Source organism: Orcinus orca, chromosome 12, assembly GCF_937001465.1.
Source record: "Orcinus orca chromosome 12, mOrcOrc1.1, whole genome shotgun sequence".
In the NCBI taxonomy this organism is placed as follows: Eukaryota; Metazoa; Chordata; class Mammalia; order Artiodactyla; family Delphinidae; genus Orcinus; species Orcinus orca.
The window spans coordinates 34,249,247-34,274,849 of NC_064570.1; the positions used below are offsets into that span (position 1 = coordinate 34,249,247).

General features: G+C 39.2%; 2 protein-coding genes across 2 annotated transcripts in view; both read left to right on the plus strand.

Moving 5' to 3' along the window:
• The window catches only part of SOGA3 (SOGA family member 3), a 43,959-nt gene extending 24,294 nt beyond the window's left edge, over positions 1 to 19,665 (plus strand). Inside the window, exons 5-7 of the mRNA XM_033407592.2 lie at positions 11,329 to 11,400; positions 16,911 to 18,086; positions 19,528 to 19,665. Of these exons, the coding sequence (XP_033263483.1) occupies positions 11,329 to 11,400; positions 16,911 to 18,086; positions 19,528 to 19,638 (1,359 nt within the window). The 3' untranslated portion in view covers positions 19,639 to 19,665. The remainder of the gene's footprint in view (positions 1 to 11,328; positions 11,401 to 16,910; positions 18,087 to 19,527) is intronic.
• Positions 19,666 to 19,695: 30 nt separating this feature from the next.
• KIAA0408 (KIAA0408 ortholog) overlaps positions 19,696 to 25,603 on the plus strand; it is a 35,619-nt gene continuing 29,711 nt past the window's right edge. Inside the window, exon 1 of the mRNA XM_033407613.2 lies at positions 19,696 to 19,834. The gene's annotated coding sequence lies outside the window, so the exon portion shown is untranslated. The remainder of the gene's footprint in view (positions 19,835 to 25,603) is intronic.

Here is a 25,603-nt window from a genome sequence, read left to right on the forward strand (position 1 = left end):
TCTGTGAATTTTTTTAAAACCAATTACTTCTGCCTCTACTTTCTCTATCTTTAAAAATGGTAAAAGGCCAATTTCCCAGGAATAAGTTGATTATCATTGAATTAAACCATGGAAACAAGATTTTTTTCCAGTCCATTTAAGAGTTGTGGAGAAAATAGTCTATGATTATACTTTATTCATGATTTTTACTTGATGCATGTATTGAGGTTACAGAGATTTTGATTGGCATGCTGTATTTATAAATGTTTTCATGTTATTTCAACTACGTGTCTAGTACATACCTATTATACTCTAATAAAAGAATATGTAGGCAGAATCTTCTTGTAGCAATCAAGAAAAATACAGGCAAGGACAGAACAAAAAAAATGGTTAGCATACTAGACCAGTAAACCCAAATTAATAATGAAATTTAATATGAATAAATGTGATGTCTTACAATTTAATTTTTTAAAATTTACAGAAATACAAAAAGGAGAGAAATATATTCATAGCTATTTACACAAAATAGGCTTAGGGAGTTAAGCTGACTGTAAGCTAGACATGAAACCATGTCACATGATGAATGCTTAAAAGTACTGGGTATTATATACAGATGTGATCACTCCCTTCTAAATGAAAGGATTTAATATAGAAGATAAAGTAGATTTATTCTTTGAATCACTTTAAGTGATTTCTACTTTAAGTGGATTTGAGATGAAAATAAAGACATCTTATCCATTAGAGCCATTTGTAAAGGGATTGTATTGCCTGCCTCCTATTGAAGCAAGCTCCTGGAAGAGCACAGGCAGGGTCTAGGTGGTATAGAAAGCATTCCTGTAAGGTACTGAATGGAAGATTGAGTTTCCTGGGCTCCTTCCACATATGTGACCTTAGCAGTCCAGAGCAGAGTTTGATCATTCTGCTGTCACTCAGGGGTCAAACAGGTTATATGAATGAGTGAGGCTATCTGTGTTGAGTGATGGGGCTAAGTGGATATTGTGTATGTCTCAGTAGTCAGTTCCAATCTAAGGTTGCCACGCCATAATCAGGACCCAACTTTACCAGGTCTTCCAGTTTTTCAACTGAAACTAGAAATCTTAATTTTTAAAATGTAAACTGTCCACATTTTAAAATTTAGCAACTAATTCCAAAATTTTTAAAGCACAATTATGGGCTATCACTTTTTAACTTAGTTTAGGAATTATCCCAGAAACTTGCTTCTACTCCCCCGCCTCCGAAGTGCATTTTGGGAATTACTGAATACTCTGACCTTTGAAATTTTATCACAAAATATCTAAATGTGTGACTGTGTAAAGAATAATTTTAAAGCACCTGTAATACCCACCCCTTAGCATCCTGTCATCTTTAATGGCACTTCAAACCTATTTCTTACAAGATTCTAAAGTTGATACAAAAATGATGTTAATATCACTGCATTAATTAAGTAGAAGCTGGTCGATACACAATATAAAAACTGGACAAATCATTATTTTAACGTACAAATGCTGGCCGCGATTGTTTTCTTTGCCTTATTATAGAGAAAAGCCATAAGAAACTGCTTTCACTGCCCAGCCATAATTTTCTAAATGCATTAATTTCTAAATGCATTTTAATTACTAAACGCAGTGGTGCTTAGAACTCAATTCATTAACTAGAGCAAATTAGAAGGGAATGTAAATCTCCGCATTTGCCGATGACATTCATCGCTTAGTAAGCATACATTTACTGTGGATCAAGTATGTAAGACATAAAATAATTTTTTAATGATTATTACTTCAAAAGTCATTAACCAGGCTCTCAGGTTTAAAAAAAATAGTCTCAACTGAGAAAGCTTCCAGTCCTGTGTCTATTCATTTGTGTGGGACTTTCTGAGGCCTTTTCAGGATTTACCTATCCAAGTGTAATATGTGATATGAATGTCAGAGAAGCACTCTTATCATGTTGCCTTTGCTTTTTTAAAGCAAGGTGGTCTTGTTTGGGGATCAATTTATTATTGATAATTTGGAAGACCTTCTAACAACCTACACCCTACTCCAATAGAGGATTTCTAAAATGATGTAAGAGATTCTTGTATCAGAAACTCTCTCACCAGTAGCCTTGAACCCTTTGAATATTTTCAAGTAGCTTAGAGAATACAGAGACTAATTCTGTCTAAGGAACAGGAGGTGTTTGGTCGTATAGTATAAGGCACACAATGGAAGGCACACAATGGAAGGCAGGGAATTATTGGGTCCAAACCTAACTTTTAAAAGGGATGTTTTTTACAAAGATTTTATAAGCCCCAACTATTATAGTATTATCTCCAGTTTCCTCCCAATTTCATTTCCTCTAGTTCTATAGCAACCACATCCCATTAATGGGAGAAACCTTCATTTTTTTCCCTTCTGACATCACATGGTCCTTCAGACCTTTTGGATTTTCTGGAGTTAAGTTCAGTATTTTGCTTTTCAAGTTTCTGGCTTACCTAAATTTCACTGTACTAATTATGGAAAATGAGTTCCAATCTAACAACATTTAAGCACTAGTAACAAGTAATATTCTAGGAAGAGAGCAGAAGAGATCTAAAATAATGACTGGCACCAAAGAACGACTTTTAAAAAGGAAAGACACTATGCAACTCTAGAGCCATTCAAAGCCATGTGGCCCTGAGGAGATAATCCTGACTCCCACATAGGCAAAAGTTCTAATGTTTTCTCTTTCATTGGTGGTTTGGTTTGATAGCATGCTCTACAGAATCCACACATTAATATTCTTTAGTAATAAAGAATTTATACAACTCTCTATTCAGTCTGACCTCTGCTGTGGATATCTACATCAGCACAAAGGGAGAAGGATGAAGGAGCCAAGAAAAGGAAAATTCATAGGATTCTTTTATTTTAAAAAAACCCTTTAAATAACAAAGAATATGATCCCAGCTATTTCAATTTGGCATTGGTTCGAAGTAGAGCAGAAATCTAGCTTTTCCAGCTTTTAAAAGTGTTTACTTAGGCATTCACTGTAGGTAAGAAAAAATAAGTTTTGAAGCCTCATAACTCAGAAGGGGCCTGGGCTTATGGGACAGAAGGAGAAGATAACCTTCTGGCAGAAGAGGGTTGATTTATTCTTGCAGATGTGGGTCTCCACCTCCATGACACACACTCTGTATGCCAGATACACCTCTCCGTGTGTGACATGTACCTCTGTGATAATATTCAGAAGGGGATCCCCATCCTCCCCAAGAATGAAAAATGCAGTTTTTTAAATTAATACTAATAAATATTAGTATTTTCTGGGAACAAATCCCAGATTTAAATTGTTGATTAATTTTCTTCCCCAAATCTTCCAAAGTTGTTTCTTGGAATGGATTTATTAATGACAACTTTCTTTTCCTCTCTTCTCTATAATATTCTTTTCTAAATTCTGGCCTTTTAAACTAACAATCAGTAGGAGTTTGGGAAATCTAGTCCTTAAAATGCAATTGAGAATTTTCTCAATACAGCTTTCTTTGAATTTTTTATGTTTCAACTCTGTAAATTGACTTAATCAGGAAATTTTGTAAAATTATTTTTCTTCCCTTGCCTAAGAAAACTATAGAAACAAAAGGACAAATAAAATTGACAGATATAAATTAGAAACCTAGATCGAGGGAAGCACTGTAAAGATGTATACATCAGTTCTTCTGAAAAGGGAAGAATAAAAGCTAAGTTCAAATAGTAGTACTTCAAAAATGTGCTGAGCCAGACCCTGTATTAAGCTTGACTGTTAGGATGAACTTTATTAGCATTTAACTTGTATCACGCCTTCGGTGCTAATTAAACACCTTCTTCTATTAAAAGAAGTATCTTAAGAGAAGCATCTACCTTTTAGAACTGAAAGGTAAGCTTTTATGATAACTTATTTAAAGCTCAGTTTTATTAAAAAAATATTTTATGGAATCAAAATATTGACAAAAGTAGGGGAAAAATAAAAACAAAGAAAGTACATTGATTTTCTTTTTTTCCTATGTTTTTTGATCCTCCCTTCAGCTCTTCTACTAGCCTTTTATGTATGTCTTTTGTTTTTCTGGGATTTGAATAAAGGATTTTTTAAAATAAATATCAACTGAATATTTTTCAAACTCAATGATGAAAAATATTTGGTAAATGTAATAGCTGTTTATGTGCAACAAACTATCACAAAACTTAGTGGCATTAAACTATCATTTATTTGCCTAATTCTTTTGCCCTCTGTATGGATTATTCTGGTCTCAGTTGGGTCCCCGAATATATTTGTGGTCAGCTGACAGTCAGTTGGGAAGCTCTACTTCTGGGAGTTGGCTGGCTGTTGGCTAGGACAATGGGAATAACTAGGCCATGTGACTCTTTTCATCAAGCAGGCTATCCCAGACTTGTCACACGGGGCAGCATGTTTCCAAGAGGGAATGAGCAGAAATCTGCACAATCTCTTGAGGGTAGAGTCAGAACTAGCATGTCATCTTTCCTACCACATTTTACTCCTACTGTATTTTATTGGTCAAAGCGGGTCACAAGGCCAGCCCAGTTTGAAGAGGTGCAGAAAAAGACTCTGCCTCTTAATGGGGCACATTGTAAATGGACTATTTACTGGGAGGGGAAAAATACAGCCAGTTTTGTAAACAGTTTTACTGTGGAAAGCCTTTATCACTAATAAAGTCTTAAGTCTAATGTATAAGAGACACTGGACTAATTCTGTCTAAGGAACAGGAGGTGTTTGGTCATATAGTATATGGTTATGGTTAGGTTCCTTTATGCCCATAATTTCCAGATTATGTTTTGTTCCTTTATGCCCATAATTTCCAGATTATGTTAGGTTCCTTTATGCCCATAATTTCCAGATTATGTTTTGTAAATCCTTGGTGAATTATATTACATGGAAAGTAACTTAATTCACATAAGAATTATCACATTGATGTTTCTCCAAGGCTAGGGAAAGTGAAAGAGTATGGAGAGTCATTGACTTGGTTCCTTCCACGACTGAGAGCTAAGAAGAGGTCACTTAAGAATGCACTTTGGTGTAGAGTGTCTTGATCCAGGCTTGAGGGCAGGAAGAGAAGCAGAGACTCTGTAGACTTCCAGGGCCAGGGGCAGAAGAGAAACTGTTGTAGAGGTGCTGATGAGAAGCCGCCACAAAGGCAGATAGGCCATCAAAGAGTGTTGGTACCAAATATCCTTTACAAAATGATTTTGAGACCTAGAATCTTAATTTATCACGCTGGGAAAGTGAATTTGTAAAAATCAAAAAAAGTATTAGAACAGAACAAAGGTGTATCATATGTCCCATTTTAAATACTTTTCAGCTCATACATTTTTTACTCTTTAGTCTTTTTGTTGAAAAGGTTGAGACACTTTGTTTTTCTAAGCTTTAAATGGAACTTTTAAAATGGACTTATTTGTTTGTTTTAACCTACCAATTTCTTGGATTAGGATGCTTCAAAAACAAAGCTACGTAAAAAATAAGGTCGAAGTAGCTATTTTCTCATTCAGCTGACATTGTCTGAGCAACTACTTTGTGCCAGGTATATTTCTAAGAGCCAGAGCTGTCACAGAACATTACAAAGGCCCTGCGTGGGTGGAACTCACATCCCAGAATGAGACAGACATGAAACAGATCCACACGTCAGTGGGTGAGAGGAGGTCTGGAGAAAAATAAAGCGGAGTTAGGAAGACAAGGAATGTGTGGAGAAGAGAGTAGAGGAGGTATTTTATAGGGGCTTCCCTGTTTTTTTATACCGAGTGGTCTGGGAAGGCCTCTCTAATTAGGGACCCTGAATGAGCTATGGGAGTGGGTGGTGAGAGTGTATGAAGGAAGAGTGTTGCAGGCAGAGGAAAGGCCCAACCTGGAGCATGCTTGGCATGTTTGAGGAACCACAAGGATGTTGGTGACACTGGAGCCGGGAAAGCAGAGGAGGAGTGAGGTGGGGATGAGGTTGGAGAGCTTGTTTGGGGTGGGGGGCAGGGCTGACCACATAGCGCAGGGTTGTGGTTCAGAGCCAGCTGTACATTTTACCCACTGTGGGAGCTTGCAAGAAATTCCTGAGCCCAACCCCAGAATCTGTTGAAATTTGTCTGGGTTGAAGCCTGGTCATGTCTTTTTAAAATGTTACCAGGACAAATCCAGTGTGTAGTCAAGGTCTCCTGTGCCTTAGTAAAGCATGGCTCCGACTGAGCGAGCTGGAAAACCACTGGAAGATTTGCCAGAGAAGAGTAACAAGACCTGATCATCCTAGCATGCCTCCTTCACCCACATTCCCTTTGCTTCTCAAGATCATGTCTTGTATAAAGCTTGGGACCCTGCCTCATACGTTGAGGGGAGAGAGTGGAGAATGTGGTTGTGGCAAGATCTCTGGGTGCTCTTACCTGCCCCTCCTCTGCCAGGTGTCAAGGATATAACACACAAGGCAAGGAGGAGGACTTCTAGGGACAAGAGCCTCTCCTGTTCCCTTTCAAACTCGGTTGCTATAACAAAATCCCACCGACTGGTTGGCTTATAAACAACAGAAATTTACTTCTCACAGTTTGGGAAGTCCCAGCTCAGCATGCCAGCATGGCCAAGTGAGAGCCCTCTTCCAGGTCACAAACTTGTATACTTATATGGCAGAAGAGGCTCAAGAGCTCCGTGGGGTCTCTTTTAAAAGGGCGCTAATCCCATTGTTGAGGGCTCCACTCTCATGATCTCAGCACCTCCCGAAGGTCCTACCTCCTGTTACCACCATCTTAGGCATTAGGATTTCAACATATGAACTTTGAGGAGACACAAACATTCAGACGGTAGCAGAGCCAGAGTTCCTGGCTCTTTCAGTTTTCCTCCAGCCTTCAGTCAGAAATCCCCATGCGTCACTTCCAATGTCACCCTGAAGTCACAAGCATTCACAGGATGACTGTGAGAACCAGTGAGTGTATATGTCACTTCTGCTGACTTCTCTGTTGACAGTAGAAAAATACATTGCTCATGTGTAATATATGTAAACTAGTACCTCAAACCCATGCAGCTATGATGTAATAGCATACAGAAGGATATGCCCAGAAATAATATAACCCTCTACTTTACTTCTTTTGGAGTAGCAGTGGGATGTAATTGTTCAGAGCAAAAGCTGTGAAGCTGGATAACTTACATCCTGGCTCTAACACTTGCTAGCTAAGTGGTTTATCCTTTGTGTGCTTTGGATAATGGTGGCAAACTCCTAAGACTGGTAAGATTAAATGAATGGATACATATTAAGTACTTAGGGAAGTACATGGCACACATTTAGTGCTCCATAAATCCTATATTAATACAGTTATAGTTTCCTACTTGATTTAATCACCGTACAAATGGATCCCTCTTTAATTTTATTAAAAACATAGGAGATTTTTGTACAAATAATATGTATAAAAATAACATTTTAGACAGGTTCTTCTCTGTTGTTTAATTGCTAAAAACACAAAGAGATCACATATTAAGGAGTGTACCAAATTTTAATCGAGGAAGAAAGTCAGTCTCAAAACATTTTAGAACACAAATCCAATTTATATAATTGCTGTGCAAACAATTTTTGGTAAAACTTTCTAATTCCTGGCCTTCACGTGGATAAAAAGAACAGCAGTCTCTTTTGGATAGCTGAGGATGGGAATGCAAAGGATTAAGATGTGGACAAGACAGGTTTTCAACATATTTATCTAGAGAGCCACCTGAAGTGCCTACTTTGAGAACAAAGATGAAAATGTGAGACTTAGTTCTAGCCTCCTAAACTGGTCCCCTTATAGAGGTTCCTAGATTCAGTGCATGAATGTGGGATGGTATGATTGGGGGGGCGGTGACAAAATTTTATCCTCACAGGAAAGAGAGACTGTTTAGACTTACCTTATTTCTCCAGCTTTCTCTTCCCAAATGAATCTCTCATCTTTGTTTCATTGGGGTCAGAAAGTTAATAAAAACTTACAGGAATACGAAAAGATGATTAAATATTTATTGAAAATTTAAATGCGATACTTAAAGGTACAGGTAGTCCTGGGGGTTCCTTAAAGGCAATATATTTTTATTTAGGGGGAAACCTTCTCTCAGAGCTTTATTTGAGTTTGACCCACCACTTAAGTGATGTTTAAATAGAAGTAAAATAGAAAATGCCTCTTAAGAAAGGATGGCCTAGTTTCAGCATTTCTCCTGTATTAATTTAGAGGACTCATTTTTACATTGCCCACAGGATAAAATCTAAATTTCTCATCTCCACAAGCTGACATCAGTCCCTGAAGCATCTTCTTCTATTTCGTCTCTATAGTGTCTCTGTCTCCATTCATCTGTAAGGCATGCTTATTCCTCCACACCTTTGCCCTTGCTGTTGACTTGGTTTTATTTCTGTTGAAATGTTGCACGTCCTTCAAAGGTCAGTGCTCTTGGGTGATTTTCTCTGATTTCCCCACATCTGGAACCATAGCTGTTTCTTTGCTCTCTCAATCGTTTGTTTGTTCTTTATTCATAAATGCAGTTAATTCTGTCTACTCTTTTAACTAATTATCTGCATTCTTTTTACCATCATAAACAGTTAGCTCTTTGGGAGGAGAGTAAAATATTTCTCATATTTGTATAACCATACTGTACCGTATATATGCCAGAACTCAACAAATATATGTGGAATGAATGAAAAACAAACCCCCCCCCCAAAAGTTCTCAGAACCAGAGCACACTTTCCCTCATTTCACTTGCATGTCATCCCTTTACCTCATGGTCATTTGGACTGCCACCTTTGTGTCTTTGTATTTCTTCTATGGCAATCTGATTATGGATACTCCTTTAATAATAACTCAATAATTAAATTTAATCTAATAATGTAATTTAATCATTATGATTTAATTATTTAATTATTCTAATTAATTGGATAATTAAATTTAGTAAATTAATAATTTAGTAATTAAACCTCTTAATACTTCTAATTGACCTTAGGACAATAATTTGACTTGATGAGGTAAAAATCCAAACTTTATTCAATGTCCTTCAAGATCTGATAGTAAATCCCATGTCACCCTCTCCTCACACTTTGTTACAGCCATCCCAAATTTCTTTGTGTTCCAGAAATGGTCTTTCTACATGGAATGCTTTGTTCTTCCCTTCGCCCTCCTCTCCATCTTTAGCTGTGTTAGTCCTCGTCTACCAGATTCAAGATAAGCTGTTACTTCTTTCTGGAAATCATCTCTAGTTCCCCATACCATCTCCAGCCCTAGACTGGATTAAGCCTTTCTTCTTTGTGATCTAGTAAATAATAAAGATCAGAAAGCCTTGGGTCAAGATCTGACTTTGCTACTTACCAAGCAGTGACTTTAGACCAATGCTTCTCACAGTTTATCATGCATCAGAATCACCTGGAGAGCTGGTTAAATTGTGGCTCACTAGGCCCCATCTCCAGAGTTTCTGATTCAGTAGTTCTGGGATGGGTCCCGAGAATTTGCATTTATCACAAGTTACCAAGTGACACTGATGATGTTGTTCTGGGGATCATACTTTGAGAACCACTGATTTAAATAATCTAGTTAACCTCTCTAAGCTTTAGTGTTACCATCTGCAAAAGGAGCCTAAAGGGGTGTTTTAAGAATTAGTTGGGGTAATGTATATAAAGTGTTTGACATGAATTAGTCCTCAATCAATGCCAGTTAATATTGCTTCTGCATTATCATTGCTTTCATTGCACTGTATTAAATTGCCCACTGAAGTGACCGTTTGCCAAGTAAATCAGGAACCTCGTAATGAGCAGAGACTGTGCTGTTTTTATCATGGTACCTTATGAAGTGCATTAGTAAGTGCTAAATAAACATATAATGGAGTAAATTCAAAGTAAGAGCATTCCATAAATATTTAACAAAATAAACTTAGATGGTTCTTTGTAGGTAACCCCTATACAGAATGTTCCAGGATTCCCTAGTTCAGCTCTCACTATATTCTTGGTTTTCTTGAGACTGTTTTTGCTGCTTGGTTCCTAAATCACTTTTGGTTATGGTGAATCAGTCCCCACAGCTTCTGTTTCTAAGAAAATTATACAAGCAACATGGAGAATGTCTGTGAACTAGAAATAAATAACCACGTAGACTATTCATTTGGCTCTGTAGTTTCCTTTTTATACTGAATGAAAGCAGTTGCAGCACGAACGTATGCCAGCCTTTAACACTGGAACTGGGTTAGAAATTAACATGTGAAGAATTTAATTTGCAGTTCTTGGCAAATTCATGAAGCCTGCTCTTTAGAGAAACCGTGCCTCCTTTTCCTGTCAGCCTGTACCGCCGTCCTCCTCTTTGACCTCAGAATCTCATATTTCATATTCACTCATTAGTTCAGCAAATATTGTTTTCAACGTCTGCTGTGTGGCAGCTCTTACTCTCATGGTGGTGATGCCACACTAGGACAAAGTCGCTTCTTTACAGAACCTAAAGCACGGCATTTGCCAACTTGTACTTTGTTTGCATCCCTGTCTCCCACGCTAAATTGTGAGCTTACTAATGGTAGGTACATTATTTAATTGTGTATCCAGCTCAGTATTTGGTACATGGTAGATATTCATACATACAGTTACTGTTCATACAGAGGAACTTTATTTTAATGGTGGTGAGAAATGGAACTGAGCACCAGAGATCAATACTGCTGGTCCATGAAAGGATTTGACACTAGATGTGTATTTTTTGACCTACAAAGTGTTATTTGTTTGAATTTCAATTAGAGCCAGCCAATAAAATGGGGGAGATTTTACATAAAAATCCAGATCTCCGGCTTCTTTTGAAAAAGCCTAGATTCCTAATTCCCTCTCAGCCGGCTCCTTTAGATGGAGCATGCCATCTCCATTTTACTATAACCCCTACTATTCCCTACTGTATTACATGTGTGTGGAAGAGTGTATATGAACATGTGTATCATGTTTGTCTACATGCATATGTGGTGAGGAAATTCTTCGAATTCTACATAAATCCACTGAAAGTTTGTCTTTATAAGCTTATAATAACCTAAGTCCAACTGCAAATAATACCGTATTCCTTTCTTTTCTTTAATGATGTAGAATGCTAACAAGGATTTCTTTCATTTGAATAATATAATATATTGAGTTATCGATCTAAATTTTCGCCAAATTGCTTTTCTGCGTTTTTATAGTAGGTTTCCTGTATTTCTCAAATCACCTTGACAATTGCCAGCTACTCTTCTATTGTGATATGTATCCCCATCCAAGGTAAAATATATCTAAATCTATCTGGTTTGGGTTTTTTTTCCCTCCCTTATGGCTATTAAACTAACACTTTTCATTTGGCTTGGTTTTATCGTAGGAAATTAGGATACTTAAAAATATAAAATTGAATTAAAATTGTAGTTTACCAAACTAAATCTATTCATGCTTTATTTCAGCTATCTTTAAAGAGAAGAGGAAGCAAAGATTTGCCAAAATCTGAAAAGAAGGCTCAACAGACTCCCACAGAGGTATGTGGAAATAAAATTTCAGCTAGTACATCAAACATCTCTAAATGTATATAATAATAAGCTACATCTATAAGTAGACATAGTAACCAGATACACTCATGTAAAACAGAGTTAAATTATGCATATCAATTATGTAGCTGTAGATGCAGGAGACAATATAAAGCATTCAGTATCTTTTCTTTAAAAGCTAGCGCTAACATCCCTGTTGTTATTGCTTTTGCATTGTAAGCACACAGCAGAATGTCATTAGTATTTTGTGTGTTGCTACATTTAAGAACTGTACCCATGGTGCAGATCTTGTTCACTCATAATTAATAAGGACAATAGAATAGCTATTCCTATAGTATCAGGAGAGAGTAAAGAAAGGAATGTTGTAGGAAGGGTGGCAGAGGGGAGAGAGAGACTCCTGATGGCTTTGGAGAGTCCTAGAATGAAGTAGTTCTCTCTACCAATGACTGGGGAAGCAAAAGAAAGGAAATTAAGGAATAAAAATAAAACTTAAAACATGTCTTCAACATGGGCTTGTTAAGAGACTTAGAAACACAGCCACAGTAAAGACTAGGTCTACTTTTAGGGTGAGCAGAGGTGCTGGTGGATGTAATAAAGGAGATTTTAAAACAGACAAGGAAATATTTAGGGACAGCTATGATATCATGGCTCGTTAAAAATACTTGGCTAGGGCTTCCCTGGTGGCGCAGTGGTTGAGAGTCCGCCTGCCGATGCAGGGAACACAGGTTCATGCCCCGATCCGGGAAGATCCCACATGCTGCGGAGCGGCTGGGTCCGTGAGCCATGGCCGCTGAGCCTGCGCGTCCGGAGCCTGTGCTCCGCAACGGGAGAGGCCACAACAGTGAGAGGCCCACGTACCGCAAAAAAAAAAAAAACTTGGCTAGATATTGATTTTTAAATGTGTAAGTTGGGATCTATAGGACTGTAGCATATGTACTTTTTTTAATTCTTACAAGGGGTTTTCTCATTAGATAATAATTTTAACTAAAGCGATACTTAAATATTCAAAATTGGAAAAAGTTGATCTCACTCATTTTTTTAAAAGCATAACATATTAATTGTTAATTTTCCTTTCCCTCCTCTCCCTGCTCCGTCCTTGGTTAATTTTTCCCCTGGTGCTGGACATGAACATTTATAGGCCACAGCAGTTCTAGAATCCCAGAGTCTCCTACCAAAATCATCTCCTTTTTACACCTTTCTCATCATCCCCTTAATAAGTTCATATATGCTCTGTCACCACAACTCTCCCACTGTGTCTTTGCCATAATTTTATGCATCAGTTCTCTTCCCCACCTCACTGAGGGAGAGGTTCTATATGCTCCCTGTTCTAAAAATCTTAAGTCAGCTTTAATCAACAGTTTATTTCTTTTAACTCATGTTTGTCCTATTCTTATACTTCCCATGGTAAAACTTATTTATTTTTTTCAACAACATTCTCTAATCCAGGAATTCTTAACTGTTTGTTCCTGGCTCTGTGGACCCCCACTCCATGTGTACAGGGGCACTTTTCTGCAAAAGACATATGCAGCTTTCATCAACTTCTCAGCGGGACCTGGGGCCTTAAAACAGTCAAGACATGTTGCAATCCACCAGTTTTTATTTCATGCACATAAATGTCCTGGGAAATTTACAAGGATGCTGTTATGGCCTTTGAAGTCCCTGCTATCATTTTCAATTCATTTATTTTCAGAGGTTATTACCTGTCTTTTTTCAAAAACCCACCCCAGAAGATTGATTGGACTGTCTCAGATGGGAGATCTCAATTATAAAATAGTCCATAGTTGATTCTATTGCTCAGTCAAGGTTGAGGACCATTGAGTCACATACTTACGTTAGGGCAAGCATCCTATATTGCTGTAATTCATATTTACATATTCATCTCCCGTGCTTAGCCAGGGCATATTGTAGGCAGGGGCCATATTATCCAGCTTGCACTCATCAGTGTCTAGTGTCTGGCACTCTGCAGCGGGATCAAGATGCACTTTTGAATACTCCCATGTCCCCCTTTTCTAGATGAGCCATATGAATTGCCAACATGCTGTTGTTCTGACCTGCACGAATGGCAATTTCATATGGTTCAACCTGCTATTATTTATATAGCTTTTTATTTCATTTTGTTCAGTTTCTTCTATGTATTCCTCACATGTTCCTCCAGCAGCACAGTGACTTTATATACTGAGAAATGGTATTGCATAGCAGTTAAAAACAGTAACTTTAGGGTCAGGTTGCCTACATGGAAATCTCTGCCACATACCAGTTGCATGGCCTTAGACAAGCTGTTTCCTCATCCTTAAAATGGGGTCATAATAGAGAGTTGTACAGATTAAATGAGTTAGTATATGTAATTTATCAGAGTGCAACTTAGCTTCCAGTAGTGGCTAGGTTAAAGCCAAGCTCAGTTCACTTCTTTGGGCCCTCATCATCTTTATGTTCCCCTTCCTCTTACGTCATCTGTACCTTCTCAAGACTGAGTCTTTAACATACACAAAAATAAGAGACAGCTTGCTTCACATCTCAAAGCTTTGTTATGTTTCTTGACTGGCATTCACTGTGAAAACAGGAGCAAGCGTTTCTGATCAGTTACATTTCAACCAGGCACTTTCCATACAATCTCTGATTTTAATGATTTCACATTTATATATGGGATTTCCCTGCCCAGTTCCAAACGGAACCTACAATAGTTAGGTTATAGGATGAGGATGCAAGGCACATTGGCATACAGGATTCTTAAACCTTGGTCATTGCAGAAACTACCATACGTGGTATCTTGAAAAGACTTCTCTTAAAATAAATAAAATAATCATCATGCCCATCATTCTCCTTCCTTCTTTATCATGACTTTGTTACATGCAATATAGGTCCAACTCTTAAAATACTTTTCATGTTTTCATCCCTTTGGGCAGGAGAGCTTACACATACACAAATCAAATATCCTCCTCTTTTATATTTGCTTCACATAGTCCAGCGAAGTGTTATTCTGTTCCAGTCTGTGATTTATATCACATCCATTGCCGTTTTGGTTAGATTCAAAGTGCAGTATTATAACATTTTTTCTTCTTACTAGCAAATAAAGGCCTTGCCTTGCGATCAAGGACTTTGATAGAACATGCAGCCCAGCTAGCTTCCCAGTCTCACCTGCTCTTACTTCCCAACAGAGCCTAGTCTAGATAAAAGCATATTTGATATGCATATTGTTGGTCAACTTTCTATTCAAACATTATTTCTAATTCTGGCTTTAGTGACCTTTGACTCTCCTGCTCTGTGCTCCAACTTTCAATCATTTCTTCTCAGTCTCCCTTTCTTTTTTTCTCCTCTTTGATTGCCTCTGAAGCCATTGCAATAGCTTCAATCATCACCTCTATGCATCTCATCCTCATGTCCTCCCCTCTGGGCCTGAGCTGTCCTCTAGGTCCAGCGCTGTAATCTTGGTCATCTTGGGCCTGAGATTCCACATGCCTGTTGATAGATGTTTCCACTGGGTATCCGTCCACCGACACACCTCAGAGGCAGCATTTTAATGTACTTAAATCCATATTCTTCCCATAAAACTTGATCCTCTTTGTTCAGTCTCTGTCCCTATTATTGGCAACACATCCATCAAGACACCCAAGCTCAAAACATTGGGGTTATCTTTGACTCTTCTGCTGATGTGATATTAGACATTGTAATATGTCCTTGGTTTCATCCTCACAGAATTAGTTCAGGGACCCGAACACATAGTCTCTTGCAGGGCAGCTTCTTTCTTTGCTTGTGAAACGGATTCTCACATCGAATCTATCTGTGACATATATTCTTATCCTTTTCACTATGCTCCTGGAGTTCTCTCAGTTCTCTGTGCTTCTCTCTTTTCTTCTAAACCCCTTCTAAAGGGAAGCATACAAGCCAGCACATCTGATTTTGTTATTTTACCTCATTGCCCTACTTTTTTCCTCTCATGCATCTTTTCATGCAACATGTGCAGTGGAAAAAATATGATTTTTGGAATCAGTCTGAATACAGATGTGCTCTGTCACATTAATTTGTGCTCTACCATGTAGCTGCCTTATCTGCAAAGTAGACATAGTATATCATCTTCCTCGTGGGGCTCATGTGAGGATATAATGATATAAGGAATGTGATATTCAGGCTCTGCACACTCAGCAACTCTCATACTAATTCTTATTAGTGGATGGGAGCATAGGAGTCCCCATCTAATTCTTATTAGTGGATGGGAGCGTAGGAGCCCAGTGCCCTGCTCTCCATCTCTTCTCTCGCAAAAGCTCTGGGCCACATTTATTGAGCATCTCTGGCAGGAGCTCATTATTCTCCTCACCTTCACCATCAGTGGTTGCTACTTTTTTACCAGAATTCATCTCAAACACAGCTGACTCAGTGCTGGAAAAGAAAGGCATTTTTATTCCTTCCCATTTTTTAAAATGAGGAAACCAAAGTCCACAGAAGTTACATGGTATGCCCAAAGTGCATACTTTAAAGAGAGTTTTGGGAAATTGTCTTTGGGAAATATGTCCTTGGATATAATAATGTGTTTTTATATTAGCTCTCTGAGAAAGAGTTGATTTCCATTTTTCTGTTTGTAGTTTTCCATTTAGTTAATGATTAGGGTTTGAAGGTTGTCCTAAGAATGTGTGAGAAGAACTTCTACAGGGTCTACGCCATCATCCTTTTACCAGGCAGAACCAGTTCTATCCATTTCAGACTGATGGAAATAAATCCAATTTTAAAAGTGATCTAGATGGAACACTTACCAATTTCTTCTTGGATGGACCGTTCCAGTGTTAAACTTTCCCTACTTTAAAGCCCTTTAAAAACAATTCTCCCTTGAATAAAGATGGGGGACAGATTACTTGCTGTATGGCCGAGTGATCATGTACCAAACTAAGCTTTAGTGTCAGAACCGAATTCCAGTTTCATCTTTGTCCTTTGCCACTTATGAGCTATGTAACCTTGAACAAGCTATCGAACATCTTTAAACCAGGAATTTTAATACCTACTCATAAGCTTACTCTGCACGTTAAATTAGGTCATATATGTGAAGAACTTTACAGTATCTGGCTGAGAGTCAGAGCAATAAATGGCAGTGAGTACATATCAAGCCACATGTTCCTTCCAGGGAAGAGGTTTCATAGTTACTACAGTCAGGGGAACTCAAACCATGAGAAAAACAAAACAAACAAAATGCACATTGTTGAAAATGACAGCCAAACAGTTGTATGCAGTGAGAACGTATAATTCTCTGAATAGTGATGACCACAGTTTTTCTTTTTATATTCCCTTCTCTTTTGGTTTCCAGGATGTAATATTGTCCTAGTCTTTTCTCTGCCAAAGAATTTAAATGATTTGGAAAAAATGTACAGCATCTACTTCTCTGTCTCTCTGTCTCATTAAATCTTATTTACAAGAAAAAGGAGTTATTTTTGCAGGTGTCCCTTTTTGGTTGTTTTATTTACATAAAAATGATCTCCTGTCCGCTTCCCTTTTTTTTTTTTTTTCCCCCAAATGAGGAGGATAATGAAGATCTGAAATGCCAGCTGCAGTTCGTGAAGGAAGAAGCTGCTTTGATGAGAAAGAAAATGGCCAAGATTGATAAAGAAAAGGACAGATTCGAACACGAGCTCCAGAAGTACAGATCCTTTTATGGGGATCTGGACAGTCCTTTGCCTAAAGGAGAAGCCGGGGGGCCTCCCAGCACCAGAGAGGCTGAGCTCAAGCTGCGGCTGAGGCTGGTGGAGGAAGAAGCCAACATCCTCGGCAGAAAAATCGTCGAACTGGAGGTGGAGAACAGAGGCCTGAAGGCGGAACTGGATGACCTGAAGGGCGACGACTTTAACGGCTCGGCCAACCCCCTCCTGCGGGAGCAGAGCGAATCCCTGTCGGAGCTGCGGCAGCACCTGCAGCTGGTGGAAGACGAGACGGAGCTGCTGCGGAGGAACGTGGCCGACCTGGAGGAGCAGAACAAGCGCATCACGGCGGAGCTCAACAAGTACAAGTACAAGTCGGGCGGCCACGAGAGCGCGCGGCACCACGACAGCGCCAAGACCGAGGCCCTGCAGGAGGAGCTGAAGGCGGCTCGCCTGCAGATCAACGAGCTCAGCGGCAAGGTCATGCAGCTGCAGTACGAGAACCGCGTGCTCATGTCCAACATGCAGCGCTACGACCTGGCCTCGCACCTGGGTATCCGCGGCAGCCCCCGCGACAGCGACGCCGAGAGCGATGCGGGCAAGAAGGAGAGCGACGACGACTCGCGGCCGCCACACCGCAAGCGCGAAGGGCCCATCGGCGGCGAGAGCGACTCGGAGGAGGTGCGCAACATCCGCTGCCTCACGCCCACCCGCTCCTTCTACCCCGCGCCCGGGCCCTGGCCCAAGAGCTTCTCAGACCGGCAGCAGATGAAGGACATCCGCTCGGAGGCCGAGCGCCTGGGCAAGACCATCGACCGACTTATCGCTGACACCAGCACCATCATCACCGAGGCGCGCATCTACGTGGCCAATGGGGACCTGTTCGGACTGATGGACGAGGAGGACGACGGCAGCCGCATCCGCGAGCACGAGCTGCTCTACCGCATCAACGCGCAGATGAAGGCCTTCCGCAAGGAGCTGCAGACCTTCATCGACCGCCTCGAGGTGCCCAAGTCCACGGACGACGCCGGCGCCGAGGAGCCCATATCCGTGAGTCAGGTACAGTTCTGCCTATTGCGAGCCACGGCGATGGCGAGGCTGGTCCGCGGAGCCGCGGTCCCTGGAGGGGCGACTCCGCGCACCGACCTCCAAGCCCCGCTTTAGGGAAGTCCCAGCTCAGAGCCTCTTTGGGCTTGGAAGCCCCATGGCGCACTTGTTCTTTCACACTGTCCTTCTTCAGGCCTGAGGTTTTCGTAATCTAATCACTTAGCAACTATTCTCCCTGTGTTTTGCTTAAAAGGGAAATTTACCCGTCTCCCCCTCTCTCCACCCCCCACCCCCAGTTTTTGTGTAAAGATGAAAGGATTTCTAAAATATGTGATTATTGAAGGTCGACATTTTCAATATTACTCTACTGATTCTAATAGATTGAGCTGCAAGAAGATTCCGAATAGAAATCTTCAATTGCTCATCTGTGGTTTTCGAGCCGAGATTCAAATTAAGCTTAAAATATTTTCAAATCACTAAATGATCAGGATTGATGCATAACTCCTGGAAAGAATGTAGAAACCAGAGGTAAAGAGAGATGATATTGTGTCTGGATCCCTACCAAGAGGAGCAGATAGGAGCCGCTGATGTACCTACCACACGTCGAAGTAACATGATCTTTATTTCTAGAGAAAATCACTGTCGGCTCTATAACGGAGAATCTCAGGACTGGGGAAGGAGTGTTATACCTTAGCTTTAAGGCAACACTAATTCAGAGAAATAGTAATAACTATTCCCGAACAGGGAAAACCAGCATTTTTCCTTCATCCTAATTGTAGAGGCACACCCGATGAGTTGGACTGATCTGCTCTAGCCAGGTATGGTGGCCAAAGACTAATGCATTTTGTCAGGGTTAAGCACGGAAGGGAGTTTATAAAACAAACAGGCAGTGCTACTCCTCTAGCAAGGCTGGTATCTTGTATCCGTTGGAGAACCCACGGAAGAACAACAGCATGCATGGCTTTTAAGACACGCAAGAGGGTTAAACTTAAAAATCAGTTTATACACAGAAGCATGATATTAGATTAACTGCCTGTTAGTCACAACTAGAAAAATTGCAACCCTATCGCTTATTTATCTCGCATGCTGCTTTGCTTTGCTATTTAAAAAAAAAAAAACAAACTTTTATAATAAAACTTGTTGAATTTCAAAATATTAAAGATTTTTTTCCTCTATGTATTATATCACATAGCTGGTTTTTAATTTCCTAGTTTCAGATTTTTGAATACTTTGAGTATGTGGCTTTTCAATTATACTCTCAGGGTGAAGAGATAGAAATCAGAGTGAGAGAAAGTACTGTACATAATAGTAGGTTTTCAGACTTTGTAAATGTATATAAGGGAGGGTTTTCTATTGTAAGTTGAATGAATGCTTAGATTAGTTGATATAAACTTAAGTTTTAAAAATTATTATTAATGAATTCTTCTTTTTGTCTTTGCATTTACCTTCCCAGATGTTCCAGCCTATCATTTTACTTATTCTCATTCTTGTATTATTTTCATCACTTTCTTACACAACAATATTTAAACTTGTCTTCCTTTTTACACTGTTTTTTGTACTGTAAATCTCTCATCATTTACCATTCATTGTAGTATTTTCAGTTTGTTTGTTTTGTTCACCCTTCAAGACAAGAAGTAAAAGAAGTATAATTTCTGTAGTAACCAATGCTGTAAAAACACTGAAGACTGCTTATTTCTTTAAAAAGACACATCTTAACCACTACTAAATTCAATAAGAAGCCTGAGCATTAAATGTTTCAGGTAAGGGAGTAAGTATGACTTCTCTTTTTATAAATCATTTTAATTTTTACTTCTTTCTTTTACATCTTGATTTGCACTCTTCTTAAATCACTGTAAGAATGACTGTAAAAATTGCCTAGGTCTCTCAATTATTTCTCAGTATTTGACTACTATGATAATTCAAAAGCTGGACATTCACAAGTTGGTCACATCTTAGAAAATATATAGACTTATAAAGTACTTTTGCTAGGTTGCAACAGACTAACAACATAATTTTGATAACCAATAAATACCAATGAAAATTATGGTGAACAAATGAAATGTGACCATCATGGGAACTAAACTATTTATTGTGATACTGATGGTGTTCTGTCTAAAAAGATGTGTTTGGAAGCATGAGAGTGGATTAGGCCTTAGTCCATTGAGAAAGTAATTATCTTTATCCTGCTACATTTGACCAGCTTCAACCATTCCAACCAAAGCAACCACTTCTGCGTTTACCTGTTATACCTGGAGCCATATATCACCAATCAAGTTTTTGCCTGGAGTCCTGTCCTCTATAATAGGTTACCACACAGAACTGCTTCTGGGGCAGGAAATATGCTAGAAATACAGTATATTAAATATTTTGAGTAGGGAAAAGAATAGTCATTCTGTAGAATTTCATTAAATCACAGTCCAAAGCCAGTAGCATAGTTCCAGTGGGAATTGCTCTCTAGACAAACTTACTTTGGTGAACCTCAACATTACCCTTTCTCCTCCTACCTAAAGTGGCCTGGATAGGTTTCCTGTACCCAGAAGGTCCTATTCTGTCAACTCATTGGCAATTTACAGAGTGGAAAGCTGGACTGCACTACTGTCACCAAGATTCAGAAATACTAGCACTCGTTGACGTCACAGACGTAGAGATACTTGTATGTTGGTTGGTGGATATGAAAATCTGTAGTAAAGTGAAGTATCTTGCCCTCAGCATAAAAAATAATATATGGAAAATCTTTGCTCTAATACAAAATTTGGTACTGGCAACAGTCTTTTGAGTCCTCATCCCCCAGCACGTCAGTTTCCCTTTGAGTATTAATTTAATGAAAATAAAAACTACGTAATAGTTTAAAATTTAGTTTATAATACCTGCTCTTAATCTCCATGGTTTTCAGTTTAATTTTGGTTTTCATTTTGTTTTGTTTTGAGGGGAGGAGAGACCAGGAGTGAGGAGTGGTTGACCAACAGTTCAAATCTGTCACTACATACTTGCAGCTTTTTGTCTTAGAGATTCAAATGGCTAGATAGAACGTCATGACAAGAACAAATGAAATAACATAAATGCTATACTTAATTATCCAAGTGTTACATTTTAAAAATTTTCATCTTAGGAAAAGCAACCACTTTAAAAATCAAAATTTGTCTGTTAGATCCTTGGTCAACCCCTAGACCACCATCTCAGAGGAACCATTTTGGCAATGGAAGTGGAACTGAAGGTAAATGTTTGAGGCTGAAATTTATCTGAAATATTGATTGCCTTGGGAGCCAGATACAGCTAGCTAAGCGATGACTCTCAGCTACCTATGGAGCATTTGGTAGCTTATGGAGGTGTTGCCAGTTCCAGTCACAATGACTGGAAGCTCATTGGCATTTAGAGGAAAGGGGTCAGAATTTCAAATAATTGTCCTGCCCAGATTCCTAACATTACCCCTGTGGGGAAGCATGGCATGCGGTGTGCTTGTTCACTTCAGAAGGATCGTGGCTATTCAGTACCCTGTGTGGCTTTAAGAAACTGGCTTTAGAATTGAAACTTTCTTTACCACAAGGAGAATCAAGAACTAAATATCTAGATCAGTGGTTTTCAACCTTAGCCATGCATCAGAATTCCTGGCATGCTTTTAGAATTGAGACCCTACTTCACACTCATTGAAACTGAATGTATGAGCCCAAGCATTTATATATATATATTTTTTAACTCCCAAGAACTAATTCTTAAGATGTTTGAATTATCAAAAATGTGTAGATACAGCTTATACCAAGGTTATGTAGTAAACCATGTGATAATAGCTGTATAGAATCATCAGTTGTCTAGGTTTTAGTAGACCTTAAAGTTCCAGGCATTCATTGGATATCCACATCCTCTCTAGGGCATTTCCACCTTTGTCATATGGCCTTTGCCACAAGTCCTCTAATGACAAAGCAGTTCTCTTTCCACACTGGTGACAGTGTTAGAAAACTCCCCTTTAATTCATACAGGTGTTTAAAGCAAACAATATCAGAGAAGACGAATAGGAATAATACGTGACAGAAAGGAGAACCGAGGTCAATATTGTGTATGTGCAGGGTCACACACACACTTGGAGATACAGACACATGTGAATGCTGAATTAAAGCCTCAAGATGATCTCACACACACCCTAACAAACCACCACTTTGTCATTATACAGTCATCTCTGCTGCAAAGCTTCCCCATGTGATCCACAGAGAGGATATGGTGTCCCAGCAAGAATGATGGATGCCAACCGATTCTGCCCTCCAAACCCAGACGAGAAAGCATACACAAAGAGATGTGAGAACGGAGCAAAAAGATAGAGCATGGATCCTTTGTCTACTTAACAAACATTTTTTTTTTTTGCGGTATGCGGGCCCCTCACTGTTACGGCCTCTCCCCTTGCAGAGCACAGGCTCCGGATGCGCAGGCTCAGCGGCCATGGCTCACGGGCCCAGCCGCTCCGCAGCATGTGGGATCTTCCCGGACCGGGGCACGAACCCGCGTCCCCTGCATCGGCAGGCAGACTCTCAACCACTGCGCCACCAGGAAAGCCCCTACTTAACAAACATTTTGAAGTGTCCCTATGTTAGGTATAGAGGAAATTGAAGTTCAGTTTCTACTTTTTCACAGCTTTCAATTGATTGATTGACCAGGACAGACATGTAAACAGCTAACTCTGACAGGTACTATTATTGAAGTGCAAGAAAAGGTTTGTGGTTGCAATTTATTGTTCATTGCATACCTGAGAGCATGTTAGATTTCCCTAAGAGAGCACAATAAAATCCCTAGGCATTCTTGGATGGAATAATACCATAAATCAATGCAGGGCTGGTACATATACCTCAACAATATCTTGTGACCTGGACAAGAAAGGAGATGCTAACCGAGGGATGGCTGGGCTAACCAAAACACCAGCCTTGCCCTCAGATCTCTTGTGAGGAATTAAAGTCATCCTGGCAACAAGGGTATTAATCTTACCTATGGCTTCCTAAGGCATTGACTTTATAGAAGAATTTCATGACAATTTTGAATTCCATCCAGGCTCTTCATATATGCAACCCCAGTAAGATAATGATGAGGGGAAACAGGACAGACTTGGAGGCTCTTTCCAACTGTGCTCTACCCACTGCATAGCCGGCTTCTCAGTTTGTGCCTGTGTGTGTGCGCACACCTCTACACACTGTGGTGTATAATAGGAAATGCACCTAGTGTCAGAGAATTCAGACCTGCGTCTATCTTAGGGGCCTGCTGGGGGCCGGTAGTTGGAAGGTGGTCTCAGCAGACTGCCAGCGGGCACAAGGTGACCTTGTCCCTTGCTTTCTTCTCCCTGGCACTTCAGGCTGTTGTGTGAGCACCAAGGATCTAGGGTGCATCTCTCCCTTACACCACAGGGCATAGTCACGGGAAGAAAAGTTAACAAAGATGGCACCCAAGACCTCGGAAAGAGAGTCCCCAATATCTCCTTCCCCTCCCCTTTGATCCTGTTCCTTGCATTATCTTTGTTGTATACAGCTAGCTCTAAAAGAGGAACACCCAGGCTTCTTTGTTCATGAAGAAAACAAAATCCTCCAATTATTGAGACAAGGAATCTTCTCATATTTGCCCCTTTGAATCTGTGCTATTTAAACATCACACTGAAAATAAGTTCAAACAAACAAAAAATTCCTTTGTGTGCACATTCTTGGGTGTAGGAAGGAGTGTCTTTGGTAATTTGGCCTAGATTTAAGGAAAAAAAATTCAATTGGCTACTTTTAAGCAGAACAGGCTCAAACTCATAAAACAAGGGAAAATCCAGTGCTCAGCCTGGAATGTGTATTGGCTTGCATTCTCCAGCCTTCATTTCAATCTGTGTGGTAGAGTGGGATGCAGTTATTTCATCAGCTGCCGATGAAGTTTGGAATGTCAGTTTGGTAGCTAAGCCTTAACTCTAAATATTCATGCAGTGTTGGTAGCTATATTCTTATAGAACCACAGCCCACTTTCCTCTGGTAGAGTCATGCTTTGGGTGAGGTGCTCTAATTGAATATAAGGGTTGAAGAGAAAGTGGTAGAGGGTAATATCAGAAAGTGGGAAAAGTTGACAGCACTTTTAGGAACAATTTTCAAGTAGAGTGCTGTTATCATCTCGCTTGATCAGAGAACAGGAGCAGCAAAGGCAACACTTGCCTGTTAAAAATAAGGAAAAATCTCCACCTTTCACTTTCCACTGTCAGACCAGGCTGTGATGTCTCAAAGAACCTCATCTTATCTTATGACTCAGATGTTTATGTTTACTAAGCTTAAATGTGACATTTCTTGATTATTCAATTTCATTGTTACAATTATAAAAGGTTTTTTTAGTTCATAGTTATCTGAGTTTTCCTATAGCTAAATCAAATACCATGAAAATCCAACATCTGAAGATAAAATTGTAAGATTTTATAAATTCATAAAATTTACTATAAGAGTATATAATCAGTGGTGTTCAGCAGTTTTTCAGCCTTTCAAAAAATATTCATGTAACTGTTTTGACTTGTGGACGAGAATATTTCTTTGAATGTTGTCTAAACCAAAATTTCTGTTTAGGGTATTTCAAGTTCAGTTCATAATATTTTGCTTTTGTTTTGATTCTTTTTCTTTTAAATTATCAGAACATTTTTAGGCATATTAGGTAAATAATTTAAAAGTTTTATCTTGTACCAAGATAGATATTAAATAAACAGTATGTTGGAGGATTGCACTAATTGAAAAACTAGAGCCTTTCAGAAACGTTTAGAAGAGTTACTCATTTCACAAAATGGGAAGGGACCCTGAAGTATTGAGGAATTATATGACTATTTCAGGAGCTTTGTTATACTGCCGACTCCAAAGATGGAACTCTGGAAATCATTGATTCTGAAAAAGTGTCTTTACGTGTTTTTTTTCTGTAGTCTCTTCTGAGTGTTTTGGGTTGAGCTGCTTATAAAATCTGTGTTAACAAGCAAGAGGCATGAGTGATCATTGAAGGCTGACAAACATTTGTTCCTTTCTGAGATTCTTCATAATGTACCTGTGAAGTCAGCAAGTCAGCTCTTTGAGTCCATGTTGAAAGTTCCTGCCTTAACCTACGTGTTTGAAAATTTAAAGAGACTGAGGGGCAGAGAGAAGCTCATCAGTTTGTCCACTTGCCTCAAATGGCTTAGTAAGGAAAGAGAATTTAAGAGCTTTTTAAAAAAAAATAGTGTCTTTTATTTGTTAATGTCAGAAAACTCAGTTTAGCATCTAGTTTGTAATTCCCTTCTTTTTCATGAACATGTGCGATTTTTGTACAATCCATTCCCTTTGTCATTCCCTCTGTATTATTAACTCCTGGACAGATAAAACAGACTTAGACTATTTAAATAGACATCCTATGTGTCAGCCTAGATCAGTTGTTTAGAACTTTGAAGGGGGGAGGGGATGGTGGTTAACATAATGAGTCAGCAAAATTAATTTATTCTAGATTTTGGAATCTGAGCTCCTTTACCTGAAAGGAAATGTGTATCTGCAGAAGCACCAGAACCACTGTATGGAAGGTCTTAG